We start from the raw sequence: 27,785 nt of genomic DNA on the forward strand, positions 1-27,785 counted from the left end.
TCAGAGCAGCTCACAGAGCTCTCCTGATAATAGGCCCAGCATCCTGACTTACATAAAACAAGGAATGCAGTGTTGCCGCTTTTCCAAAAAAAGGATCCGCAGGATCTAAAGTAAAAGGCTCCCCTTGTGAATGTTTATCTTGCTTGTTACACGGACTTAACATATTTCAAAAACAGAAAGGATGTGCTGTTGAACGTTCAAGCACAATTGAAAGCAAATGGAATAAAGGTCACATATACCCTGGCAACACTCATTAGTATAATTACCCACAAAACTAGACATTTGGAAATGTGTGATGATAAAGGAATCCGTACAGGCATAAGAAGACACTTTCTTTCGTGCAGACAGACCAAAACTGTGGCTTGGCCGTGTACTGAGTTGACATTTATTAAGCCTAATATTTCAGATATATGACTACAACCTTGTTCTTGGCTAATCATTTTGCTATAGTCGAATGCTCTGGAGTAAACATATGAAGCTGCCTTGTCCCAATTGGCCAGTCAAGAATTTATGTATCAGCCAAGTAGGTTATTACAAAAATGTTACTCTGTTACAACAGTCACTGAAAGCACAACTGCACCCTACATTAAAAAAACACCAAAATAAGTGTTCCACATAATTACGAATAAGGCAAAACGTTTTTGCAGTTAATTGCATTTATTGCAATATAGTTTGTTCTCCAATTCTGTGCAGTCAGGGCTTTTTTTCTGGGAAAAGAGGTGGTGGAACTCAGCCCTTGGAGAAAATGGTCACATGGCTGGTGGCCCCACCCCCTGATCTCCAGACAGAGGGGAGTTTAGATTGCCCTCCGCACTGCTGTGCGGAGGGCAATCTCAACTCCCCTCTGTCTGGAGATCAGGGGGTGGGGCCACCAGCCATGTGACCATTTTCAAGAGGTACTGGAAATCTGTTCCACCGCTTTCCCGCTGAAAAAAAGCTCTATGTGCAGTCTGGCATGTAACATATTTCTTTTCGGCCGTGTACCAAGAGAAACCATTTGTCCATCTGTTTCAGCACTGTCTGGCTGTGATTGGGGCTGGAACCACTCATTGTTAGATAGCACGGTGATGATCATTCTCCTCCTGGATTTTGTTCTGTCCAAATGAGATGATTCTAGCAGTGAATGGTTTCGATAGTACAATAGCCAAAGATTTGTGGGGGTTTTCTTGAAATCTGCTACCTGAAGCCCGGAGGTTAGTGGAGGACTTTCTGCTAGCAAAGCCCATGGTCTACAACCAGGTCACAGCCCTTAGCAAAAAAAGGAGGGCCCAGGTATGCTGAGTAGGAAGATACATCCACCTGTTCAGAGCAGCGTTAGGTGTGGTGTGCCTGCACAGTAAGCTAAGGGCACAGTCACTTTTGGATTTGACTGATGGTGAGGATTGCATCCTCAGACTATGGAGGGAAGTTGAGTAGGCATCTGAAGGTGTATAATACAGTATCAGGATCTGGTGGGCTCAGGCAGCAAGCAGTCAACATTCAGGGTCCAAGGCAGAGTTGGCTACTGGTCACAATGGGCCATAGGCAAGTAGCGCAGACCAGGGGAGGAGAACGTTAAATTCTAAATGCAGCAGCTAAAGATCAGAAATCAAGATGCGTAATCCAAAGGCCATAGTGGGTTAGGATCCTCTATGCATAGTGGGGATGTGGGGGTCTTAGCTTGGTACAGTTCTTGCACAGAGACCAGCTGTTAATACGTGAGCTGGGTTTGTGGACAGGGATTGGCCCTTGTCAACAGCTGATTGAGTCTGTAGTCTAGAAGCGGAACTGGTACTGCAGCCTAGGCGGCGCGCTCGAGGAACAGAGCTCAGGCAGGATGGCTTATGGCCCTGGCAGCGCTAGAGAGAATGCTGCTGGAATCTTTGATTCAAAATGCAGTCTCTTACAATACCTGCAGTGCCTTGCATGTATGTAGTTGTGTGTCTGAAACGAAAAAAAGTCTCAGCTAGGTCAAACTGCCTGGAAAACTGCCTGGAAAACCCCATGTATGCCGCTGCTCTGTGCTACTTCATGAAAGGACAACATCAGCATAAAAAATAAATATCAACCACTTAGCCCTGCTGCTACAAACTGTTGTATCAGGTCATCTGGACGTAAGGTTCCTCCTACAAGATTAGAGTGGAACAGCACAGGCTGAAATGTCATGTGGACTGTACCTTTCTAGACTATATCACTATAGGGGGGTAATTACATATTGGAATGCTTCCCCACAACCAAATTTCACAGAGTAGAAACCTAGTAAGTCAGGGAGAAAGCTTGCTCCTGAAGGGCTAGCTTTCCTAAATGCATGGAGGTTTGGACATGATGAAATATTCAAATATTCAGTCACCCACCCAGACTCTCAAAAGCTTGTCCTATTTCTAAAGTGTATCATTGACTCCCAGGGGCACATGAAGGTACATAGAGACTCCCGGAAATGTTATTACAAGTCTCTTAGCATCTGATATGATAACCTTTGAGTTTTTTATACAAGGGCTCTGTTTCACTGTTGATCCCCTGCCTGTATGAAATAGAGGCGGCACAGTTGCTACAGTTGAACATATTGATTGCTTGTTCTTCAATGTATCATAGACAAAAGCAACCTACTTGTCTACATTGGTGATGACTCTAATCTACCTTCTGCTTTGCTCTGAAGTTGCCTTCCCTCCACTTATTTAAAAGCCAGGAAGGTGCTGTTTCCTTTGGATAGTTATACTGGAGAAATATCATTCCCTACAATGGGTTGAAGAGCAGTGCAGTGTAGCGGTTAGAGTGTTAGACTAGGATCCCAGGGGCAGATTCGAGCCCCATTCTGTGGTGACATTTGCTGGGTGGGCCAGTCCTCCTTTCTCAGCCTACGGGTAAAATGGAGGAGAGGAGAACAGCATATGATAGCTTAAGCTCCTTGGAGGCAGAGCAGGATGAAAATGTGCTAGATAAACAAATAGTTATTTATACACTGTACTGTCAATGGTATGCTGGACTGTTTACAGAGAAACAGGTCCCTGCTTCCAGAACATACAGTTTACCAGACAATGTTACAGAGCCAGTTTGCTGTACTGATTAAGAGCGGCAGGACTCTAATCTGGAGAACCGGGTTTGATTCCCCACTCCTCCGCTTGAAGCTGGTTGGGTGACCTTGGATTAGTCACAGCTCTTCAGAGCTCCACCTCACAAGGTGATTGTTGTGGGGATAATAACATACTTTGTAAACCGCTCTGAGCGAGAAATAGCATCGTGCAAGTTTTCTGTCGTTCTGGGAGGCTATTCTAGGCAATAAGTGAGAGACTCTTGAGGGAGCAGGAGATCCTCAGATAGCTGAAGAATGGAAGTCACAGGCAGGAATGTATTATAACAGACGGATAATGGATGAGATGGTGTTTGGAGATAAGGCCAAAGACTTTGTGATGGATCCAGGAGCAGACAGGAAGGCAGTGCAGGAATTTAAGGAGGGGTATCACATAATCAGAGAAGAGAGACTGTCCCAATGTCTAAACACCCATGTGATTTTTTTTTTACACTACAATGAATCCAAACCCTCTCCTAGAACTTCTGATCACCCTGTAAGAGGCAGCTGAACCCTGAAGGAGGACAACTCTGGTGGCCCACATTGCAGATTTTAACAAGGCACTCCCAGAAGGCCAAAACAGGGGCCACAGTTTACCAGGGTTGCCGATTGGAAATATTCGGGACTGTCCCTGGTTAAAAGGGCATATGGAATTCACCCTTTAGAGCAGAGAGGAAGGCATCAGTCACATACTTAAAGGGTCTTCATAATGTCTTTGCAGCAAAATACACCTGTCATACGTAGAGTCTGCGATAACAAGTAGATCAAAGAGACAGCACAAAAGGCCTTGTGATCTATTGCTCTTCAAGAAAGTAGTAATTTTATTACATGGAATGTCAAGAACGAACATCAACTTTTCTTCCCAAAATGGAGAGCTTGGGGGGAAGCGAGCATTTGTCATTATGTTTAATTTGCACATACCTCACCAAAGGAAAGGCCAAGGGAGCTGGGCCGAGAACACAGCTGTACAGGCGGCTCAACTAATTGCCTCTCCATCCTCAACCTCATTTATCTTCATTTCTTCCCAATTATACCACATTATCAATAGTCTCTGTTGCATCAGAGTCTTAATCCCCTTTATTCAGGCGGCATTAGATAGTGGCAGATGACTTCTTGGAGGTAGTCAGAGTAAACAGCTCCGAAATGCCACCTCTGGCAGATGGTGTTGCTCGCAAGAAATGGGACCAAGCGTTTGGAAATGTGTTGCTGGGCACGGGTATGAGAATGCAAGCTGTCAATATTTTTATAAATGATCACCGAGGTGCCGCTTGCCTAGCACCAGGATTTAACCCTGCCAGGATGCTTAGTAAAGTTCGGAAACTGTTCCTGTGTATGCGTCGGCCACGATCCATGCAGCCCCCCTTTCGGTGCGCACAAGGATGTCAAGCTCTGGGGCATGAACCCCTTAAGCCTCGTGGTCTGAGCTTTGGCTAGCCTGGTGAGCTACTGTGGTTGGAGTTAGGGATGTAGACTGTTAAACCATAAGGCTTTGTTTACAGTTTGTATATGGCTGTTTAAGCATTTAAGCAGGAAAAGTGCTCAAAAGCATACTGTCCTCTGTTGGACACATGAGCCTTATACCGAATCAGACCATCGGTCTATCAAGGTCAGTATTGTCTACTCAGACTGGTGGTAGCTCCCCAGGGTCTCCGGTTTTTCACTTTGCCTACTACTTACTTGATCTTTTTAAAACTAAAGGTGCCAGGGATTGAACCCTGAAAAAAATTGCTCTGATCATGGAATGGACAGGCTTTCCTGCCTGTCCCATATGTCCTGTATGTCCCAACAGGAGCTGAAGTGGGAAAGTGGAATTAGCAAGCAGAGGAGATTGAGGGGGGACATGACTGCTCTCTTTAAATATTTGAAAGGCTGTCATTTGGAGGAGGGCAGGGAGCTGTTCCAGTTGGCAGCAGAGGGTAGGACCCGAAGCAATGGGCTTAAATTACATGCACAAAGGTACCGGCTGGATATTAGGAAAAACTTTTTCACGGTCAGAGTAGTTCAAAAGTGGAATCAGCTGCCTAGGGAGGTGGTGGGCTCCCCTTCACTGGCAGTTTTCAAGAAGAGGCTGGATGAATACTTGTCAGAGATGCTTTAGGCTGATCCTGCACTGGGCAGGGGGTTGGACTAGGTGGTCTGTATGGCTCTTTCCAACTGTATGATTCTATGATAAGCCTTCTCGTATTGATGTGACTAGACAGACGGACCTGACATGCTGTCCCTGCCCTTGTGCTGATACCTATCTTCTCTTGCTCTAGGCACTTAGGCGAGGGGCCCTTAGTTGAAGAATACCATACACCCCAAGTCCAGATTTGGTCACTGCTGGAACAAGAGATTGCCTTGTGTGTCCCTTTTTTTTTCCTGATAGCAACTTTGTATGCCACAAATGAGGATAATCTTAGCATTCTCCTGAGTGTGAAGAGCTGCTTATTAGGGGGAAAGAGGAGAGACGGCAGGTATGTGAAGTTCATTCTCCGGCTTTCTGAATTTGGAGGCATAGCTTTTTAGTTCTCATTAGTTATAACCAGGGCTTTTTTTCAGCTGGAACGCAGTGGAACAGAGTTCCGGAACCTCTTGAAAATGGTCACATGGCTGGTGGCCCCGCCCCCTGATCTCCAGACAGAGGGGAGTTTAGATTGCCCTCCGCCCCACCAAGTGGCTTAGAGGGCAATCTAAACTCTGCTCTGTCTGGATATCAGGGGGCGGGGCCACCAGCCATGTGACCATTTTCTTTGAGGGCAACCCACTGAGTTCCACCAACTCTTTTCCCAGAAAAAAAAAACTGGTTATAACGATGACATATGTAAAGTTTGTATGTTTGTTTGTTTGTTTGTTTGTTTGTTTGTTTGTTTGTTTGTTTGTTTGTTTGTTTGTTTGTTTGGCCAATCCTATATTGTTTTCCCTGCCAGAGGGACTCAGAAGTGGGTTGCAGAAAACTGCAAAATAAAACCAAGTTGAATAATACCTTTTAAATAAAGGGAAAAAAAGAAAATGGAAGCCTGTGTTGGGCTGGTCAACTGAACTGCTTAATGGCCTTGGGTTAGAAGGCATGGGTGTTCTCGTTTCTTTCTCTGTTTCTGTTTTCTCTCTCTTTTCTTTTCCCCTTTTTAATGGAATGTTACATTTATAAATAAAATAAAATAAAAAGAAGGCGTAGGACAAGAGCCCTTTCATTTGTGCTACTTCTCACACCTGGGTTTAAGAACCTGCAGACAGAAGAGGAAAAAATGCCATTCAGCCGGATCTTTACCACTTCCCTTTACCACTTCCCTCCCTAGCAGCTTTTTAATCCACTGAATTATAAGCAGCTTCCTCTGAAGGATGATCCAATTTGTCACAATGATGGGTGTTAACTGTTAATGGGAATTTTAAAAAAAACTTCCATATTTATAATTATTTTGGCCCTTGGAATACAGGGCAAGCCACAGCCTGTTTAGTAGTCTAGAACATTACTTGAAGCTCACTAAAACACTGACTTTGAACCATAGGGTTAAGAGCCAAAACCATGTTGCTCTCCACCTTAATAAGTGGACACAATAATGGTTCCGTCAGCATTTTCTTTCTTTTGTTCTTTGCAATCTTATACATGCTTGCCCACAGTTATTAGAGAGCCAGCTTGGTGTAGTGGTTAAGAGCGCAGGACTCTAATCTGGAGAACCGGGTTTGATTCCTTACTCCTCCACTTGAAGCCAGCTGGGTGACCTTGGGTCAGTCACAGCTTCTAGGAGCTCTCTCAGCCCCACCCACCTCACAGGGTGTTGTGTTGTGAGGATAATAATGACATACTTTGTAAACCGCTCTGAGTGGGTGTTAAGTCATCCTGAAAGGAAGTATATAAATCGAATGTTGTCATCGTCGTCATCATCATCATCATCATCATCATCATTATTTCAATGTGCCTTACTCTCTCTCTCTCAGTATCTTAAGATCTAGTCCGTTTTTATTCCATTCTTCCTACATGGAAGAAAGGTCAGCATTCATAGTTTTTCCTCCCCCCACTTTATCCTTTACCCCTGGCTGACAACTGCTGGGAATAATAAGGGAGCAAATACTTCAAAATATGGCACAAACAAAGCCTTGATGTAATGTACATTTTTGACCCAGTGATATCACAGCACCAGAAACACTCTAGGAATTTCTCTAATCTCTCTTGATTTTACCGTAAAGATTTGAGAAATCCCTAGAGTGTCACATCATACTGTGATGTAACTGGATCAGAAAACTGATGTCACAGCACCACGTGATGCTGATGTTTGCTCTTGCTGCTCTGCTGAGCTGCAGAAGCAGCATGGATCTTGAGGGTGAGAAGTTGCTCATCATAGCAGGCAACCTAGCAACCCTAGCTGTGTAGTAGGATAGGCCGAGAGAGGGTAAGTGGCCCAAGGTTAGCAAGCACTACAGCATTCTGGCTATCTTATGCTCAAATAGTTGTGCATAGGTAAGGCAAGCTGATAAGTTTATTGTATATGTCCGTGGGCCTTTACAAATTAAAACGTATTTACAGCCCTAACATTTTAAAATTTCAAGTATTACAACCATCTCTAAAATTTCTCGTTCGGACTCAAAAGTTGCATAACATTTCACCTAACTACTTTCTTGGAAGCCACATACGCTCTGATTTTCCTAGTGCACTATGACTTTGAACAACAAAAGGCATAGAAAGGGAGAATAACAGTGCAATTCTCAACCAAGTTATCCTTTTCTATGCCCATTGACGTCAGTGAGCTTAGAAGGGTGGAACTTTGCTTAAAATTACACTGTATAAAGGGAGCAGGAAAACAAAAGAAAATGGGGGAGGAAAGTAGAGACAAGGAGTGTTGGAAAAGTCATCCTCTGTTAGAAGAAGGAGCAGAACAGCAGGCCCAGCTGGTCTTGGGCTCCCAGTACAGCTCAGGTTTGCGGCAACTGACAAGGCCAGGGCAGGCATCTGTGCTGTGTGGCAAAGCAGCGTTGTGCTTCAGGCTTCAGAAATCTAATGACAGGTATCTGGTGTTCCAACATGCCTGCAACGTATATTTTCCTCACCCTTCTTACTCGGCAATCAGGAGACCTTTAGAAAGTTTGAAAAAGATATTCTGGTGGGTTTTGTTCGACCAAAATTACTTCTTATTGTACAATTATCAATAGATTACCACACCTAAGTTGTGACAGACATATTTTTTAAGTATGACTGACTGATGGACAGCCTGGGAATTGCTGAATTAATGGGCATATTTCAAAGCTTTGGCAGGGCTGAGCAGTAATTACATCTGCTGAACCACTTGATAACTTTTTGGAAGTAGACCAGTAAAACCATCATCGGAGTCCTCCATTTTTTAATATTTTAACTTAACCAATTTTATAGCTTACATCGAGCGCACAGTACAGAACACCCTCAACGCAGCTGTGCAAACCAGTGCATGAAATGCTGAAATGCCTTTTGTAAGCCATTCATTTATCATTTTAGATTATTGCAAACCTGCTTCTTTGGGGAATTGCTTTGTTCAATAGATTCCTAGTCTTCTCTCCAACTTCTCAAAGATGCCTGAATGTAGCGCGTGTCCTAACACCCCCCACCCCATTTGCAGCCGGTTTGAGGGAATCTGCTCTTGGCTTCTTAGTATATCTTTTCTTCTGAACCTCTCCGCCCTCTTCTGAAACAAAAATCTGTGTAGAAATTTTGCATGATTTCCCCCCTTTTGTCCAAATTTAAAAGAAAATTCAGAATTTGTGCTATTGGTGGACATGCAGATGCATGTCTGTAAGAGAAATGCTTAGGGAGAATTCAGTTATGTTTCTGACCTTCCTCAGATACTCAGCAGCGTAATCCTGGGACTGGAACAGATGGGGGTCCCCTGCCACGGATTCCTCCCAGCCACCCCCTTCGTAAATTTACCGGGGCATTTTGGGGAAAGCTTGTTGCAGTAAGGCTAATATAGTTACTGATCCCAAAATGTGTCATACACTTCTACATGCATGCCAAGATCTTTTGGCTACCACAAGTCATCCTTCAAAAGCCTGACCATAACTGTATTTACCAAGAGAAAGATTACGTCCCCCACTCAAAGAATGGGGGGAGGTCATCTAATGTTAGGCTTGCCAGGTGCCCGCCAGTGGCCAGTAAACTCCCAGCGATTTGCCTCTTTGCTTGGTAATTGCTGACAATTAACAGATGCAGGCAGGCCATTCGGAGATCATCAGCAGGCAGCCCAGGCAAATGGCCACGCATGCGCAATGACCAAAAGCAATGGCATTGCGCAAGGGCCAGTTCTTTAAGAATCAGCCTAAAATTATTCTTTAAGAATCGACCCTGGCACAAAGCACACATGCGCTCCTGTACCCTGTGTGGTGACGTGACTTCCAGAAGACCGCTCACTGTAAGTACCCGTCCCACCCCTATGTCCCCCCTCCTGACGGTTGCCAGGGGAACCTGGCAACCCTATACAAGTATGAATAGTAGTAAGAAACCTTTTTGTGCTTAACATTGTGAGGGCTCATCTTACATTCAGAATGGTCTTTTCGTCAGGTAAATATGGAATTTCTCTGGGTGTGGCATGAACTTATAACAAGCTCGATATATTGTCGAAGGCTTTCACGGTCGGAGAACGATGGTTGTTGTGGATTCTCCGGTTATGGTTGTTGCGGTTTTCCACGGTTATAACTAGCTCCTTCCCCAGTCCTATCTCATAATTCCATTCCATGAAAAAAAATCTTGGCCCATCCCATGGCTCCATTTTCCCTCCCACGTTCAGGCCCTGCCTTGTAGCGACTAGGTAAGTTCGAGCATGTGAAGGCAGAGAGGACTGTGGTGGAGCAGAAATGAGAGGCCTAAATGGATCATTTGGTATTTGGCCTCGATTCAAAATAGATCCATAATATTGGGTGTCTGATTCATGTACCTATTGGGGGCCGTTTGGCTCTCTTTATAGTAACTTAAAGTTGGCTTCAAGGTAGGGCTACTAGATCTCCCAGTGTAGCATCCTAGCAGCTAAAGCAGAAGACCTCCAGGCAACAGCCGTCAACACTCACCACTGCTCAGTAGGCTGGGGGTGGGTAATACAAAAACCACTGTCACATAATGTTGCCAACCTCCAAGTGGGGCCTGGAGATCTCCTAGTGTTACAACTGCTCTCCAGTCTACAGAGGTAATTTCTCCTGGACGAAAGTGCAGCTTCGGATGGCAGACTCCGGCATCCCACCCCCACTGATCTCCCCACCTGAAACTGTTTTCCCCAGCCACTGCACCCAAATCTCCTCAGAGGGTTTATTAATTTTATCTTCGCCTCCCCAAAGTGGAGGTGAAATTGACAGAGCCTTCCAGAGGGCATAGATGAAATTAACAAACCCTCTGAGGAGTGATCTCCGCAGGCCCTCCTGTAGAGTGGTGAAGCTGACAGAGCCTTTGGTTCAGTCTTTTTAAACTACGCTTCCCAGCTAACAGTGCATCTCCTTACACTTGAGCATCCCTGTGTAAGATGTCTCATGTAGAGAGACTCATTGATAGCTCTGTGCATTTTCATGTTTAAATGCCTACTTTTCTTGCCACCCCCTTGCTACAGAAATGGACAGTATGTGTCTCAACAAGCAAATGTCACAATCAATTGCCAGTCGCAAGTGAGCAGGTGAAACCCGATATATCAAGCCCCTCTAAGGTTACCCTGTATGGCTGGTAGACTTCATTCATCCTGATAGAACAGAAGATGGTGCAAAATTCCTTGGGCTGTTATGAAGGAGGTTGCTTTGACCACTAGGACATGTTGCTGTTATCTAGACATAAACAGGGCCGTTTCCAGATGGCTTACCTGCCTCCGGAACGTCGTGCCATGTTGCGGGGAAAACGCGAAATATCGCGTTTTCTTGTGCGAGTTTTGCGCAACTTGCGCGACGTCGCGCAAAACTCGCACAAGAAAACGCGATATTTCGCGTTTCCCCTGCAACATGGCGCGACGTTCCGGAGGCAGGTAAGCCGTCTGGAAATGGCCCAGTTCTGCTGCTGAAAATTTAAGGACATAAGAACATCATAAAATCCATGCTGGATCAGAGCAGTGGTCCATCTAGTCCAACATCCTGTTTCATCCAGCACCCAATAATTTACTCCAGAGGGCCAACACACCGGGCACCAAGGCCAAGGCCACCCCTGGTGTTGCCACCTGGCACTGCGATTCAGAGGTTTCCTACCTCTGACTATGGAAGTTCCCATTACTCACCGTGAATAGTAACCACTGCTGGACCTCTCCTTTATCTACAGTAAAACTAGATGAGACACCAGACAGGAAAACAGCACGTGTCAGTTTCCCGCAAGTTTTTGATGGGAAATGCAGTGAGGTGTCGAGGGCTGGTCCAGTAGCAAGGTCAGAGTCCATTCCAGAGTCCAGATAGCAAGGTCAGGCAGTCCAAAGATCAGTGAACGGCAAGTCCCAAGGGCTAGGCAAAGGCAGAGTCAAGGCACTGCCCAAAGGTCACAATAGTAAGGCAAGGTTCAGGTTCAGTGGCATGGTTGCAGCAGGAACAGGATTCCGACGTGTTGCCTCCATGCATCCTGGTCTTCTATGGCTGGGTTTTATAGACAAGCTGGGCTGGCAGCCAGCAGCTTGGGAGCTATCCTGTGCTTACTTCCTCATCACTCTCAACAAGCAGCTAGTGTCTGGCTTTGCCACCTCTCCTGCAGCTCCACTCGTCTATGGATCGCTTTTGACTATGGCGCTCTCTGGGGGAAGTTGGAGGTTTGGGTGTCCTTGACAGTGCTTCACCAGTGGTGTTGGAACTGGAGGGCAGTGGTGCTGCTGGCTCAGCTGCTGACTGAGAGCTTTGGGTAGCTGCTGGCTGGGCTTCACCAGTGGTGTTGGGGCTGAAGGGTGTTGGGGCTTCTGGCTCAGCTGCTGCCCATGGACTCTGATCTGCCAGCAGCTGTTCCTCCTGATTGTCGGCTTCTGCTGTATCAGAGCTGGCTTGGCTGATTACACAAGGCTCCTCTTCTCCCGAGGAGTCCGCACCTTCACTGAGCCCCATGACATGAGGCTTCTTGTCTGACTGCTGCTGCTGGCCCCAGTGGAAGAAGGGCACCTGGTGCCACACCAAAGCCTCATGCCTGGGAAGGTGCAGCAGCCTCTCATGCCCCCCCCAGCCCAAGCTGGGAGAGGACCCTTCTGGGAGGGCACCAGGGCTGGCCGAAGCAAGCATGGGGCAGGTGAGGCAGCACATCGTGTTGGTCCAGGCAGAGTGGAGAATGAGGCAGTGGGTCAGCCCGTCAGACGCTGGCTGCAGAGGGATATGGGTCACTCCGGCTGGCTCCTTCTCAGCAGCGACAGCTGAATGCTGCTCCCCGCTACTGGAGAAGAAGCCCAGAGAGAACAGCTGTTCTCTCCCACCACCCGTCTTGCTTGCTCATCCAGTGCCCGAGTTGGTGACAGGCAGAGCATATGGGAGAGAGCCGGGGAGCCTGTCCACATGCTGCTCCACGGCTGGGGAGCTCTGCTGTGCGGGCAAGGTGAGGCCCCAGAGCTCTCACCCCTCCGCTTGAAGGAAGGCGGCAGGCGCAGGGCGGATGAAGCAAGCACGGGGCAGGTGGCAGTCAGACGAGACGCCTGACTACATTTCCCATCAAAACTTGCGGGAAACTGGCACGTGCTGTTTTCATGTCTGGTGTCTCATCTAGTTTGACTGCTAGTCTCCCTTTTAAGCCATCTACACTGATGTCCATCACGATATCCCCCCGCAGTGAATTTCCTGACTTAATTGCTCGTCTAGGGTTTGGGGTTGCAAAAGCCCCTTGCCTGGCATAGATCTTCGAGAGTGAGCTGCCCTGTAGGGTTCAAGTGGCCCCGTACTGGTCCTGCACTGGGGCACGCAACTCAGATCTGGTTCACAGGGCTGCAGCAGGAAATATATTGAGCTCAATGCCTTCCATCTGATTCTGTGATGTGCCTCTGTATACAGAACACAGGTAAAAGATATTATTCAGCCAATAAAATAGTAGTCCTAAGAGGATGTTATATCTTCATTTTCCTCTGTAAAGATAACGTCTCTGCAAAGCATAATGTTTCTTTTTATATAAATTCTGAAATCGGCTCAGCTGAATTGGTTTCCACTCAAAGGGTTCTGCCTCTGATTGAAATGTTATATGTTCCATCTCTGTTGCCCAGCATTCTGTTCCTTCTCTTCTTGTTTAGCATCTATCATACAGACATTATCTGGAATATATCCAGGCGTGGATCATCGTCTTAATTTACACACTGCATCCACTATTTAGTAAATGATGTGGACCCTCAACGGCCTTAATTATGATAGAAAATGGGTTGTGCTTTTTCAAAGGCAACATTTTTTCGCCCCTCCATCAGTGGTGGAAATAGATCCATCTTGTCTGTGTCAAACAGCCCCACTTTTCCCACTGATACAGAAATGTGTGCGTCTTTACTATTAATTACATATTGCTCCTGGTCCATTTATAACAATTTTCCTCTCTTTTGCTGCAGAACCTTTTGTCTGAAGGCCAAATCCAGTAATGTACTTACTTTGTAATATAAGGGGAGGAGCAGAGTTTCTGCCTTGTTAGGAACATTTGAAGCTGTGTTATACAGAGTTAGAAGTCTAGTTAGGCTGTCCAGGCCTCATACTAGCAAGCTCCATTGCTCAAGAGGCAGTGAGAGAAAAATTACTGAGTTGTTTTCTGGTGGGCTTGCGTTGGCCCTGGATTCTGTCCGGCATCTTTTAGTGACACTGGTTCTGTTGACCTTGCTTCAGTTTGGTTCTGCTGGGATTCCGCGGTTTGACATTGGTTCTGTTGGTTCTGTTTCATTTGGGAGGCATTTGGTCATTGGCCACTGTTGTGTGTTGGCTAAGGCTTCCTGTGTCTTAGAGAAAGCCTTGGATGACACTTTCCCCAATAGCAAACAATGGCGATTGGCTGGGGGCAGCTTGTTTGGGTGCCTGTAGGATTGGATCTTTGGGTCCAATTCCTTAAAACATGGATAGAAGTCTTTAGTGGACAGGCAGGACTACATTTCCTGCAATTTTGGTGTAGTTTGCTTGAAAAATGTCCCCTCCCCTCGGAAAGATTTCCGCATAGGAAATAATGGGGAAGATTTCCAAAGACGAAATAATGAAACCAAAAATATTCGGAATCCCAAATACTATACCGGTATTTTTGGATGCGAATATCAGGAATACCGAATATTTATGGCATTCTTGATACCTGAATCCAGATTTTTTTGTTGCACACCCCTATTTCCAAAGACAGTAAAAAACCCAGCCCTGTCTACACTGAGTCAAACATAGCCTTGGATATACAAGCTGACACACTCCTCTAGCTGTGGCATGATTGTCACTCAGTAGACAAAGGACATTTATGAAAAAAAACTGGGTTGTGACAAAACTTCATCATCATCTTGTTTGTCTATTGGAGCTTCACATGCTTTATTCATTGTGATAAATTACTGGCCCAGATGGCAAAATTCATTAATCACACACACCTTCAATTTTTCTAACAGACGTCTTTCTCCTCTGCATTACATTTCCCCAGTGAGGACTGTGTCTGCCAGGCACTCAGGCAGGAGGGTGGGCCAATGCTTTGGGCCAACCAACTGGCCCTAGTCTGGCAGAAATCAGGCTAGAGTCACAAGGTGGGCCAAAGTCCACTAACCTAGTGGCAGCCTTCCCAGTGAAGAGCCCCAGACAGAGAGAACTTAACCAATTTGGAAGCTTTTTATCGAACAATGGCACTTGATTGGCTCTCTGCTGTCACCTGACTCCTCAGGACAGGAGGATTCTGGGTCTGTCAGGTGAGTGACTCGGTTGCAGACCCCTTCTCAAAAAAGCAACCACAGTGGCTCCCAGTTTGATGCAGTGGATTTAAGAAGAAATCACAGAGCTAAGTACAGGTATGGAAATTTTATATTTACAATTTATTTATTGAAACTATTAATATCCCCCTTTGGCTCGTGGCCCAGGAAGCTATAATTGGCAAACCAATCTGAAAGAATTGGTAGCTGCAGCAGATGTATGCAGAAATAGCATTGAAATGGGCTCTTTGGAAAGGAGGAGAGAGCTTTTCATGAGAGGGGAGGAGGAAGAAGGGAGCTTTTCATGAAAAATCAGAAGGAAATAGGAGAATGATAATGGGAATTTCTGATAAAGGATTTCTTTGAGGATGGTGGGCCTTTATTTATTTATTTATTTACATTATTTATAGTCCACCTTTTTCACTGAGGGCCAAGCTACACATGACGAATGACACGTGAACGGCAAGTGGATTGAGTAGAGGGCAAGCGAACAGGGAGAAATACACTTGCCATTCAAGTGTCATTCGTCATGTGTAGCTTGGCCCTGAGATTCAAAGCAGATTACACAGTATAAGTCAATATGATCATTGGCTATACCATTCAGTAAACAATACAATAGGGCAAGGATGACAGGAATTTGGAAACAAGTAGCAATCCAATGACAGAGCTGGACAAAATGCTGATACAAGGCATAAGCAGATTAATATGATTGATATTGATATGACATATTAAATAATGTGGGACTGTCCAGTAGGAGCATACGTGCAGCAACGGGTAGTACACAGTAGTATGCTATATCTCTCTTAACCATTTCCATTACAGCACAGCTGTATTGCCTGTGTCAGAAGGCCCTCCTGAATAATTTAGTGTTGCTCAGTTTGCAGAAAGCCAGGAGAGTGGGAGCTTTCCTGACCTCTTCGGGCGGGCCATTCCTTAAGGTGGGGGCCACCACAGGGAATGCACGGGTATGGGCAGATGTTGATTATATTAGGGCAGGGGTGGGCAATTGTTTTGGCTCGGGGGCCGCTTTGTGGGAGCGGAGGCTAGCGGAGGGCCGCACCTTTTAAAATGATTGCATTCATTAGTTAACTTTGCATTTCAGAAAAGGTGTAAATTGTATCATAAAAATCAATAAATATAAATTAAATAAAATAGTGGTAGTTTTATTCAATTTATTTATTGTGCTAATGTCATATAATCTATAGCTGCAAGCACATTTAATTTTAGAATCAGTTTAATGAGACAAATGTACCCTATCACACTTTTCTACTGTCTTGGTGGGCCACAAAAAAACTCCGTAGTGGGCCGCATGTGGCCCACGGGCCGCAATTTGCCCACCCCTGTATTAGGTTTTTTTTAGTCCGCCCTCCCCACCAGGCAGGCTCAGGGTGGAGTACAACATTTCAATTTACATAAATACAGTTAAAAACAGATAAAACAGTATACCAAAAAAAACATTAAAACAGTATACAAATAACATTAAATACAAAAAACATTAAAACGACTTTATACAATGCAGCTTCTCTTCAGAAGGCGATGATAAAATACTGCTTTTCAAGCCCTGGCTCATATGTAGGGCGGTGGACAGACCTTTAGTGTGGCCAGTGGGGCCCAACCTAGCCTCCATTTGATTTTGCCGATTTGCAGGGTTGCACCTGCAGAAGGCCCTGTTCGGATGAGCGAAGCCGTTGTGGTGGAACATAGGGGGAAAGGCAGCCAAGTAGATATAAGTGTCCAAGGCCCTGAAGGACTTTGTATGTGACAGCCAAAACTTTGAATTGAGCCCAGTTAACTGATGGGAAGCCAGTGGAGTGACTGCAGAATGGGAGTAATATGCATTGCTCCATCTGGCTCCTGATAATAATGGAGCTGCCACATTCTGCTCCAAGTGGACTCTCTGAGTTGACTTGGAAGGGAGACCTGTATAGAGCGTGTTACAGTAGTCCAGTCTCGATACCATGCCATGGATCCAGGTGGCCAGAGCAGCCATGTCAAAGTACGGGACCATCTTCCGGGCTAAACTGAGTTTGTAAAAGGCACTTTTTGCAGCTGCATTAACTTACTTTTCTAGCAGCAGTGCTGGATCCAGTATAACCCCAAGGCTCTTAACTGAATCTACATGGGTCAGCTCCATTCAAAAGCGGGGAGCACAAAGTCCTTCAATAACTCCGCCTTCCCAACAAGCATAATTTTTCTCTTGTCTGGGTCCAGTTTCAATTTGTTCACACTCAACCAATTGACCACAGCTGTCAGGCAGTGACTTAGGGCTTCTACTTCTTCATCAAGGGATTTGGATAGAGGGAGATAGAGCTGAGTGTCACCTGCATATTGATGCTACTCAATTCCAAAGCTACAAATGATTCATCTTAAAGGCCTTACATAAAGGTTGAATAACATGGAGGATAAGATTGCTGTCCGGGGGAGGGGGGGTCACCAACCTGCCTGCCTGCCGTTTCAAGCGCTGATTACAGCCACTCAAACCCCTAGCAGGCCTCCTGGAAGGATGGCTTACTCCGTTTGTTTGAGACTCACCAGTAAACCATAACTGACTAAAAACATAAGCTGGCTAACTTGCATTTCTCTGAAGGAGCTTGAGGCTCATACTCACAGAGTCCACAAACCATGCCAGGCAGGTCTGGTCATCTCAGGCCTGGCATGGAGCAAAGTCTCTCACATGCTGATGGGAAAGGATAGCGTGGAATGATCCAATGAAGTCTCAGTGCAAGTGTGTAGCAAGGTTAGAGAGCTGAGAGGAGCCATCTTTTCTATGATTGTTAGCCAATCAGAGGTACTCTTGCAATCAGCGTTACTAGCCTGAGAACTGAGAAGGAGTACTTGCAGAGCTAGGACTCCCTTGTCTCTCAAGGACACTTTCCCTAGGCAACAGCTCACAGGTGCAACTAATTAACTGAGCTGCACATTCCACTTCCAGGGTGTCAGGCCAGAACCGGGCCTGTGGAAACTTAGGGCCAAGCTACAAGTGACGAATGACACTTGAACGGCAAGTGGATTGAGTGGAGTGCAAGTGAACAGGGAGAAATACACTTGCCGTTCAAGTGTCATTCGTCACTTGTAGCTTCGCCCTTAGAAGCCTGAACCCATGTCGGTGATGGGCTTAACGTAGCTCTGCTAGACAATTGCGTCCTGCGGAACTCTGCAAGGTAATTCTGACCCTGAAGATTGCTGGTCTCTCACAGCAAGCTTTTGTGTCTGTTCCATGAAGAACCTTTTAAACCAATCCAAGGCACCTCCCTTGATGCCCGTTTCTGCCTCCAAATGCCTCAACAGGATGGCGTGATCTACTGTGTCAAAGGCTGTGCAGATAGGATCAGGAGTAGCAACAAAGAAGCATGGCCTTTACCTACGTTCAGATGGAGGTAATCCATTAAAGCCACCAGAGCCATCTCCATCTCGAAGCATGGCCTGAACCCAGACTGAAAAGGATCCAGGCGCCAGAGTTATCCAAGGAGACTTGAAGTTGGTCTGCTACTGCTCTCTCCATCACTTTGCCGAGAAAGGGCAAATTAGAGACTGAACTGCGTTATGAACTGCTTTTCAGTTTCTCTATTTGGTTTGCCACTGAGTGTGAACCCAACAGAGATCCGATGTCGGTTCCATCTGTCTGGCAAATACCTGTATGATATATGTGATTTCAAAGACTTGTTTTTTATGTCCGCCTGTTGCATGTTTAACACAATCTTTATTGAAAGCTCCTCTCCCTCAATAATACGCAAGTCAAGCAATTATAATATAATATAATATAATATAATATAATATAATATAATATAATATAATATAATATAATATAATATAATATAATATAATATAATATAAAACTTCAACCTTGTATTTGAGTAACTGTTTCACTCCTCTACTGATAGGCACTGAACCATTAAATACTCTTCCGTCCAAGGGAACAAGATAGGGTCCTGTGAAGAATTGCAGGAAAGAAAAAGTATTGGAAGCCAGAAGTGACGCTGGGAGAATTGTGAATAGACCTTCCAGCCCTTTTTAAAAAGGAAATCAAATCACACAAGCAGGGGGGACGGAGGGTTGACTCCTTCCTTTCTGGTGATTCCATCTATTAAAACACATACTTGTGCGGGTATTAGAACCGAATGAGAAAGTAAACCGTGGTCCTCTTTTTTCCTGTCCATTTACCCTTCTGCGGATAACAACACTTGGCTGGGGTAGAGGGCAACTGGCTCAGTTTGAATTTGGTGAAACCACATGCAGAGGAGCAGGGTTAGCCCCCTTCTTCCCCTAGGCTGGCCCTTGCCCAGCTGTTTCCCTTTAAAAAAAGGTGTTTTTTTTCTCACAGCCTTGCTTCTGGTTGGGCCTCAGAATACACAGATGTAGCTGGTGGTCTGTCCAGTTTTCCGTCAGTGTGAATTTGGAACAGTCAGGGTGCAGCGTGTTAGATTTACGACGGAAACGCTGACACAACCGGCACAAATATAGCAGCGCTATTGAACGCTGCTGTAATTATGCCACATTATATTAGAACATATGGTATAATTTAGCACGACATAAATGCATCTTTCTTTGTCAATGCATCGCTCATCATTTTTGCAAATTGCAAATCTGTAATAGTAAAGGTAATTCATAGCTTGGCTGTAGTATTAAAATGATGGAGCGTTTCCCTTTTTTTCCCTCAATCATTGATCTTTCAAATTTTTTCTATTTGATAGCATTAATCACTTTTATTAGCCAAGTGCTTATCATAAAGAATGTTGAGTGTTTCTGTGCTGTTACGTTCATCTTCAATTAAGATACATTTTTCCTCCTGCCACTGTCCCTTACATGTCAACTAAATATTACCAATTCTAATTGGAAATCAAGTTAATGAATTCCTGGCATGTCAATAACTCAGATAGGCTCTCCCCCCCATCCTTTACCAATGCAAAATCTGATCGAATAATTTTATTAAACGGACAACAGGAAGAAAAGAACCTCCGTTAGCTTTGTGCCCCTTTGATTATTTTGATATATAATAATTACAGCAAGGGGCACAGTGTACAGACAAGATCAGGGTTGCTAGACCTGGTGACCAGTGGAAGACTGGGAGTGGGTCATGGAGGGGTGTGGCAAAAAGCATGATGCCATTTCTCAAAAAACTCAGAATTAGCATCACAGTCCTCTAGGAATTGGCCAAAACTCTATGATAAATCCAAAGATTTTTTTCTCCCAGCAATTCCTAGAAAGGACTGGTGGCAATTCCGTGTTTTACCATAGCATTTTGGTCAGTTCCTAGAGAAGCATGATGTCACTTCTAGCTGACAGCTGTTCTTTCAATTTTATTTTCTATCCCCATTGCTCTGAGAGGTGATGGGAAATGTCAGCTGGGGGCAGGCAGCCCTAGACAAGATTAATTGGATAATCTGTATTACAAAATATTGCTTAGATTGTGTTTAGTTTTTATTTCTCTCTCTCTCTTATTTGTCTAAGTGTATTTGTTGCACTGTGCATCAAGAAAAGAGAATGTGGGAAGTTTGGGCTGATGGGGAATGCTTGTGTTATGGGGTGGATCCAATTTCTCTACTGGGTAGCCAAGAGATTGACAGTGAAATACTAAACAGAAGATAGAAATCAATGGTCATATAAGGGCATAACTTTGTTTAGGACTGCACTGTCAGTGAATCTGCCTAAATTTAGATATAGAGGCCTTGCAATAGGAAATGAACTTAACTTCATGCAAGTACCAAGGAACCTGTCATGGGAACATGCCTGCAACAGCTTTATTCTCAAACCCAGTACAAATGGGTTTCGAGTCTTCTCCCTCTATTTTAGACTATATTCCTTCATTCTGCATACTTTGCCCTACACTGTTTTAAAAGCCAGGAGGGAAGCTGTTACGTTAAAAGATTTCCTAGGAGAAAAACATCATCCTACAATCTGTTATTATCAGCAATTCAAAGCAAATCTCGACAGCATGTGAAATGATTGCCGTCACATTAGGCGGTGCTTTATTGTTTGTGCAGGTTTACAGGTATGTGTGTGAGAGTCAAGATAACTTCTAGAGATCTCGGAGAAAAGGCTGAAACCTGATTAACGACAAGTTTAGCAATAGAAACTTAGTAAATTTTGAAAAAGGCTTTTCTAGAATGTTAAAAAGAGCCAGTTTGGTATTGTGGTTAAGAGCGGCAGGACTCTCATCTGGAGAACCGGGTTTGATTCTCTACTCCTCTGCTTGAAGCCAGCTGGGTGACTTGGGGTCAGCCACAGCTTCTCGAAGCTCTCTCAGCCCCACCCACGTCACAGGGTGATTGTCATGAGGATAGTAATAACACACTTTGTATTATTACTCTGAGTGTGGCATTTAGTTGTCCTGAAAGGCGGTATATAAATCGGATGTAATTATTATTAAAAATCAAGACCAAATAGGGACAGTGATTAGCCAGGGGCTGGAGCCTGCAAACAGGGGCTGCCCTTGGTCAAGTTGAGGGGTAGGGATATATGGATCGAAATGTGCATCTTTGTATAAGGGAAGTGTATAATCTGAATTTTCCTCTACAGTACATTTTTATGCTGCTGTTCCTTGGAGGAGTTTAAGGGGACCTACATGGCTCTTTCTTCCTCATTTTAACCTTGAAACTGTCTGTTAAATAGCTTAGACTGAAAGAGTGTGACTAATTCAAGGTCAACCAGACAGCTTCATGGCAATGTAGAGAGATTGGAACCAAAGACTTCTAGGTCCTTATTCAACACTCTAGTCATTAAACGACACCAGCAGTCTTTACGGAAACCAAGTAGTTTTATGTGCCAAGGTAATACAAATTGAACCAAGAAAAGCTGCATTCTCTGACGCTTATAAATTATACCCACGGGGTGCATAATTGTTCCATCATATGAAAGACGTCCAGGGCTATGAAAGCATTCCTCTTCACTGCTAGACACAGACATTCCGCAATTTCCATAGATTTAGACTGCATAATTTTAAGCCTATCTTGGCGTGATTAAAGACTAGAACCTTTTTTTAAAATGAGGGTCTCAGTAGTTCTGCACTCGATACTGATTTTTGTGCTTCTGCAATGAAATTACACACATACACCCTTGGCATGCTTTTTCTACTGAGAAAGGGCCACATTGTTTTCACCACAGCAGGGCCGTTTCCACACTACTCAGCTTCATCCGGAACGCCGCGGAACGTCGTGTAAAAAACGCAGAAGATAGCATCTTCTCACACGAGTTTTGCGCAACATCGTGCAAAACTCACACGAGAAGATGCTATCTTCCGCGTTTCTTTCGTGACGTTCCGCAGCGTTCCGGATGAAGGTGAGTAGTGTGGAAACGGTCCAGGATTCCACTTGAGCAGAGCTTTGGTCTCTGTTCTAGAGTACTTTGAGTGAAGGCCAAGCCAGCCCTGATGGGCAATGGTTTAGCTAAGCTGGAATTCATGAGGTGTGAACGTATCTTAGCTAGCCTCTGCCTTTTAACCTCCTGCCTGTCAGGATAGGAGAAGAGTTCTCGACATCCTTTGTGGATAAGGAAAAACAGTTGGCCCCCTTTCCTCTCCGAAGAACTTCTGAAAATCTCTTGTTCGTGCTGTTTTTCAGGTGGAAGTGAATCCTCATGGGATAAAGAGAAACTCCAGTCTCCCATCACCACGGGATCCCACCACGGAGTTAGTCATGCAACGCTGTCGGGGCAGCCCAGTCTGGGAAGTGCTCATCCTCTCAGCCCTCTGCAGCAGAACCATCTGCTTACTAACAGTACGTACGTGGGCCTTAACACCAAAACTATGATCTGGAGAAGGTGGAAAGAGGAAGCCCAGGTCTAGAGTGGTAGCTAGAGGAGATGTATGGACAGGGCTCTTCTTCATGTTTGCCTGAGGAACAAACCATCCCTCCAAGCTTTATTTACGTATTTTTGTTTCTCAGACACTCAGGGAAGCAGACGTGGTATCTACAGGTGGGCACGGTCCAGAAAATAGACCAAAATTTTGCACAGTCTGGCTCGGTTTATGGTCCGTGAACACGCAGTTCGTGGGACTCACCTTTTTCACGAATTTTGGTCCATTTGGGCTGGTCCGTTGGTCCGTGGTCCATGAGTCTTGACATCCTGGCGCTGATCTATCAATTCCCTATGCAATAGAGGGGACGTCCGCAGACCTTTTGCAGCCCTTAAAAACTTGATAGGCAGCTCTGCTTGCCGAGCAGAGAGCTCCTATTCTGCTCTATGGAGCAAGGAGTAAGAATGAATTCCCTAGGCAATGGAGGGGTGGATGTTCTGCAGCCAATCTTAGCCCTCAAAACCTTGATAGGCAGCTCTGCTTCCAACCAGAGAGCTCTCATTCTTCTCTATGCGAGCAAGGAGCAAGAATTAATTCCCTAGGCAACGGCTGGGAAGGTGTCTGTGTGATGACTGAGGGGGCTCTTCCCCAACCCTTTTTTGTTTGATTTTGCCTCATTGCAACTTTTTGGTGCTGCTAGCCCATGCAAGTCAATTGGCATTTGCGACTCCAGTATCTACTGGAAGTTTCCTGGGGGCAGCCAATTTGGAGGTCTGTAACTCGGACGTCCGAAATGCAATCTTGACCAAACTGGGAGGGTGGCCAGAGGAGAGGCTGCTGAAGATTCTCTGTGAGTTTGGGCTCTTTGGGTGTGAAGGTGGTGGAGCCAAGGCTGCTGGAAGTGACAGACATGGACCAACTAGCTGGTTCATGAATGGGGCAGGTCTGTGAAAAGTTCATGGTCCGTGATCCGTGAAAATCGATGGACCACAGATTGGCAGTCTGTGTGGTTTTCCTAGTCCATGCCCACCACTAGTGGTATCTCTACCCACTCTTGTACACTGAAAATCACCCTGTGAGGTAGATTAAGAGAGATAAAACCTGTGGTGAGTTTCATGAGTTCCAAATCCCCACTCTGCCAAAATCCCCACTCTGGCCCAATCTCTCTCTCTCCCTCCCTCTTTTTCTGACCCACACAGCCTAAGTTACCTCACAGGGTGTTTATTAAAGTAAAATGGAGGAGGGGAAAAACACACACTTCCCTGGTCTCCTTGGAAGAGGGGCAGAGGTAAAAAGCGATAGTTTGCCACGGCCAAAAATAACACAAGAGTTATGTGGCAACTTATATACTGAATTTTATTGTGGGACAAACGTTTACAAGCGAGTCCTGCTTCTTCAGATAAATTATGTATTGCATGCAGTTGATAGATAGATATATACCAAACTGAAGGTGGGCTGAGGGTAGGTAGAAAAGAGTTGTCACAAAGGTCCACTGAGGGATAAGCCACTGGGGAAAAGAATATAAGAAGGACCCTTTCAGATGAATCTCACTATGTTCTGTAGTCATGAGTCATACAAATGAATTACGTAGCGTGAGAAGTACTTGCTTTTGTTTGTCCTTTATCTATGGTTGGAGGGGGAGGCACGGGTGAGAAGACATTATCATTGTATTTTAAAACATTACAAACTACTTTGAGGCTCTGATGGTCAAAAACCAGGATATAAATCCAATAGATGTGTGTTTCCTAGGCATAGTACAAAAATCTAGTATTAAGCGGAATTTTGGCAATGGCCTCAGTGTACACCCTATGACTTCTGTTAACCAGTAGCTATCATATATAGTCATTCCCCTGTGGCTGTATAGTAGGTAGGTTGCCAGTCTTCGGGTGGTGGCTGGAGATCTCCTGGAATTACAACTGATCTCCAGTCCACAGAGATCAGTTCCCCTGGAGAAAATGGATGCTTTGGAGGATGAACCCTATGGTAATATACCCTAATGAGGCCTCTCATTATATTATATATAATATATTATATTATAAAGTTTTATTCATATTATATTATAAAGTTTAAATCACCCTCGGCAAAAATGGTCACATGGCCGGTGGCCCCGCCCCCTCATCTCCAGAGAGAGGGGAGTTTAAATTCTAAACTCCCCTCTGTCTGGAGATCAGGGGGTAGGGCCACCGGCCATGTGATCATTTTCAAGAGGTGCCGGAACTCCGTTCCACCGCGTTCCAGCTGAAAAAAGGCCCTGCTGTTTGGCTCCTTGGTTTTGTCAAAAGATAAGGGACAGCAAAGCAGGCTGGAGGAAAATTCATGATGAACCCAGGTTAGAGCCCATTTTCCTGACATTTTGTATGGCGGTGATGACAGCAAAATGTGAGAAATTCTCCTCTACCCGCACCCAACTTTGCTTGGTGTGTCAGCCCTGGCCTTTCTTTGACAAGCGTGATTTGCCACTGTCATCCTTTCTCTGATCTCATCCAGATTGGATTATTTCTTTCACATATTTATATCCTGCACTTTTCAACCAAAAATCCACGTGGTGGCTAACAATGGCTCAGTAATATGATATCTGAAATAGTATTACCAGCATTAGTACAGCATAGCATCTACTGCACTGCTGCACAGATAGATTCTTACATTATTCTTAAAAGCAACCACCGTATAAAGTCACACTTTAAAAACAGCCAAAACAAGAAGACTAAAAGCAGCAGGTATAAAGAAAGCGGAAAGCATAAAGTCCTTATCAGGGTTGGAGGGGTTATATAAATGGTGGGGCTTTGCTTTTGGAACACCAGTATCTGCTCTCCAGGTGCCTATGAATCTCTTCCCATCAAACATTGGGGGGTTTGGCGTATGACATGTTCCATTTTCAGGCATAATGAACAAACTAGAACTCGCTCAGTGGGCCAAGCCTGGCCCTGCATAATCAGTGGTTCGGAGATGCGGCTAACAGCTGTGTTCTGGAACCTGACTGACAATGGCATTCTTTGCCGGTATAGCTGGTGGCAGAGTCAAAACAAAGCTGAGTAACAAGGCCAAGATACATGGCTGGCACCAAAAAGCAACACAGTCCTTGTTCATGGGAGTGTAGGCGAAAAAAAATGGTCTCGTGAAGGTACATGGTGTCCCCTGGGAAAGCAGTAGGGAAAACCAAAACGTAAAAAAAGTTTTCCTCCTCCTCTGTCCAGAATTGCCAACTTCAACTTAGGAATTTCCTGGAGATTTGGGGGAGAGTGAAGTTTGGGGAAGGGAAGGAGCTCAGCTGGGATGTGATATCATAGAGGCCACCCTCCAAAGCTCTCTGCTGTCTGAAGATCAGTTGTAATTCTGGGGGGACTGCAGGTTCTACCTTGAGATTGGTAACCGTACCTTTATCCCACCTCCAAGAGAGGGGTACTACTACTTCTCATGCTTGAGAAAGATATAAAGGCCTCAGAGTAGGGATTCTCTGGTCAGCTTAGATTCAGTCATTCCACTTCTTTTCTTCCTTTTTCTATCTTTGGCCCTTTATCCCTTTCTCCGTTGTTGGTCCATTTGCTTTGAAACACAGAGTAATTTAAAGAACATCACTGGATGGGCCAGAGGAATTAGGAAAAGTTGACTGCTGTAGGGTTAATGCTAATTGTATTGTTTTTAGCCTTTATGATTACTCAACTCTCCATGTATCTTGTATCCTTTTTATCTGTGTGCAGCGTGCGTTGCACCTGGTTTATTGTATGTCTCTGTATTGTGTCTCAGAGTGTGACTACAAGTGGCTTTCTTCACGTGGAGAACACTAGATTTTTCTCGCAAGGTTACCTGGGAAGTGAAGTCCGAGTGGCCCTTCCCCTCTCTGTTAGAATCGCTGCCTGAAGAGCCACAAGAGGGCTTCGTTTGGGGGCGGACAGCAGCTACTTTCTCCAAGGGCGTCCTGCGGGCTGCCTGCTTCCAGGGAGCTGCTCTGGAGAAAGCGGCTGCATTGGTGAAGCTTCAGCCGCAGCAACCGTGGAAAGATCTGCTGCAGATTCTTCTGCTGTTGCTGCAGCTGAAGCTTCACCGATGCTGCCGCTTCCGGAGCAGCTCCCTGGGAGCAGGCAGCCCTCAGGACGCCCTTGGAGAAAGTAGCAGCTGCCCGCCCCCAAACGAAGCCCTCTTGTGGCTCTTCAGGCAGCGATTTTAACAGAGAGGGGAAGGACCAGTCGGACTTCACTTCCCAGGTAACCTTGCGAGAAAAATCTAGTTTTCTCCACGTGAAGAAAGTCACTTGTAGCTTTGCTCTCAGTAGACCATTACAGTTTGCAGACTTATGTTTTCTTTCTGGTTCAACGTTATCTAATATGAGGAGTAAATGAGCCCAGATATTCAGCTGAGCTCAATTTAGGCATCAGGTAAAAATATTTTCGTCCTATACAAAAGCTTAAGTGGAAGTGGGAAATTTTGTTTGTATTTCTCCTGATAAGTAGGTATATTGAGAGGCAGCATGATCTAGTAGTTAGAGTGTCAGTAAAGGATCTGGGGGACCCATATTTGAATCCTTGCTCTGCCATGGAAGCTTTCTGGATGACCTTGATTCAGTCACACTCTTTTAGCCTAACCCACCTTGCCAGGTTGTTGTGAGGATAAAATGGATGACAGAAGAATGATAAAGGCTGCTCTGGGTCCCCATTGAAGTGAAAAATGGGGTGTAAATGAAGTATATATAAATATATATGTGTAGACAGGTTTCTTTACTAGCTGTTAACTTTTATTGATTAATAGCATTTTAATTGATTTTCTCATGCTAGTTGTTGTTCTTATTAATGATTTGTTTTTAATTGTCAATTGTTTGTCCTTAAGCTGCCTCAGCACCTTCGGCCTAACAGTTTATGTGGGATATTGTTTTTTTTAATAAATTAAAAAGCCATCCCACTTGGGTATTCCTCAGGTTGCTCATTGGATCCTATCTTCCTTTTAATTGGTAGGGAAGGAAAGTTTTTCAGGGACTGTTTTTTCCAAATATTCAAATGGTTGTTTATCAGACAGTAGAAAAACAAAAGCATAGTTACATTTTTCCCCATGGAAGTTTCAAGGTTGGTAGCACAAGTAGAAAAAAAAAACACTGAAGAGGTTTGTAAGATGGGACCTTGTAAAATGGTTCGCTTTATTAAGAATGGTATTAAATCGGGAGTTCAATCCTGATTGAAATTGGTTGCATAATAATATAAAAGAATTTTCCTTTTTTTTAAAAAAGAAATATATAGTATATAGGTATTCTCTTCAAAACTAG

General features: G+C 44.8%; 1 protein-coding gene across 2 annotated transcripts in view; it reads left to right on the forward strand.

Annotated features, from left to right (window-relative positions):
• Positions 1-27,785, forward strand: part of DACH2 (dachshund family transcription factor 2) — a 433,444-nt gene that overhangs the window by 303,137 nt on the left and 102,522 nt on the right. For both annotated transcript variants that reach the window (XM_054996424.1, XM_054996425.1), the window contains one exon: positions 22,359-22,514. In XM_054996424.1, coding sequence (XP_054852399.1) covers positions 22,359-22,514 — 156 coding nt within the window. The remainder of the gene's footprint in view (positions 1-22,358; positions 22,515-27,785) is intronic.

This window comes from Eublepharis macularius, chromosome 13 (assembly GCF_028583425.1).
Source record: "Eublepharis macularius isolate TG4126 chromosome 13, MPM_Emac_v1.0, whole genome shotgun sequence".
Lineage (NCBI taxonomy): Eukaryota > Metazoa > Chordata > Lepidosauria > Squamata > Eublepharidae > Eublepharis > Eublepharis macularius.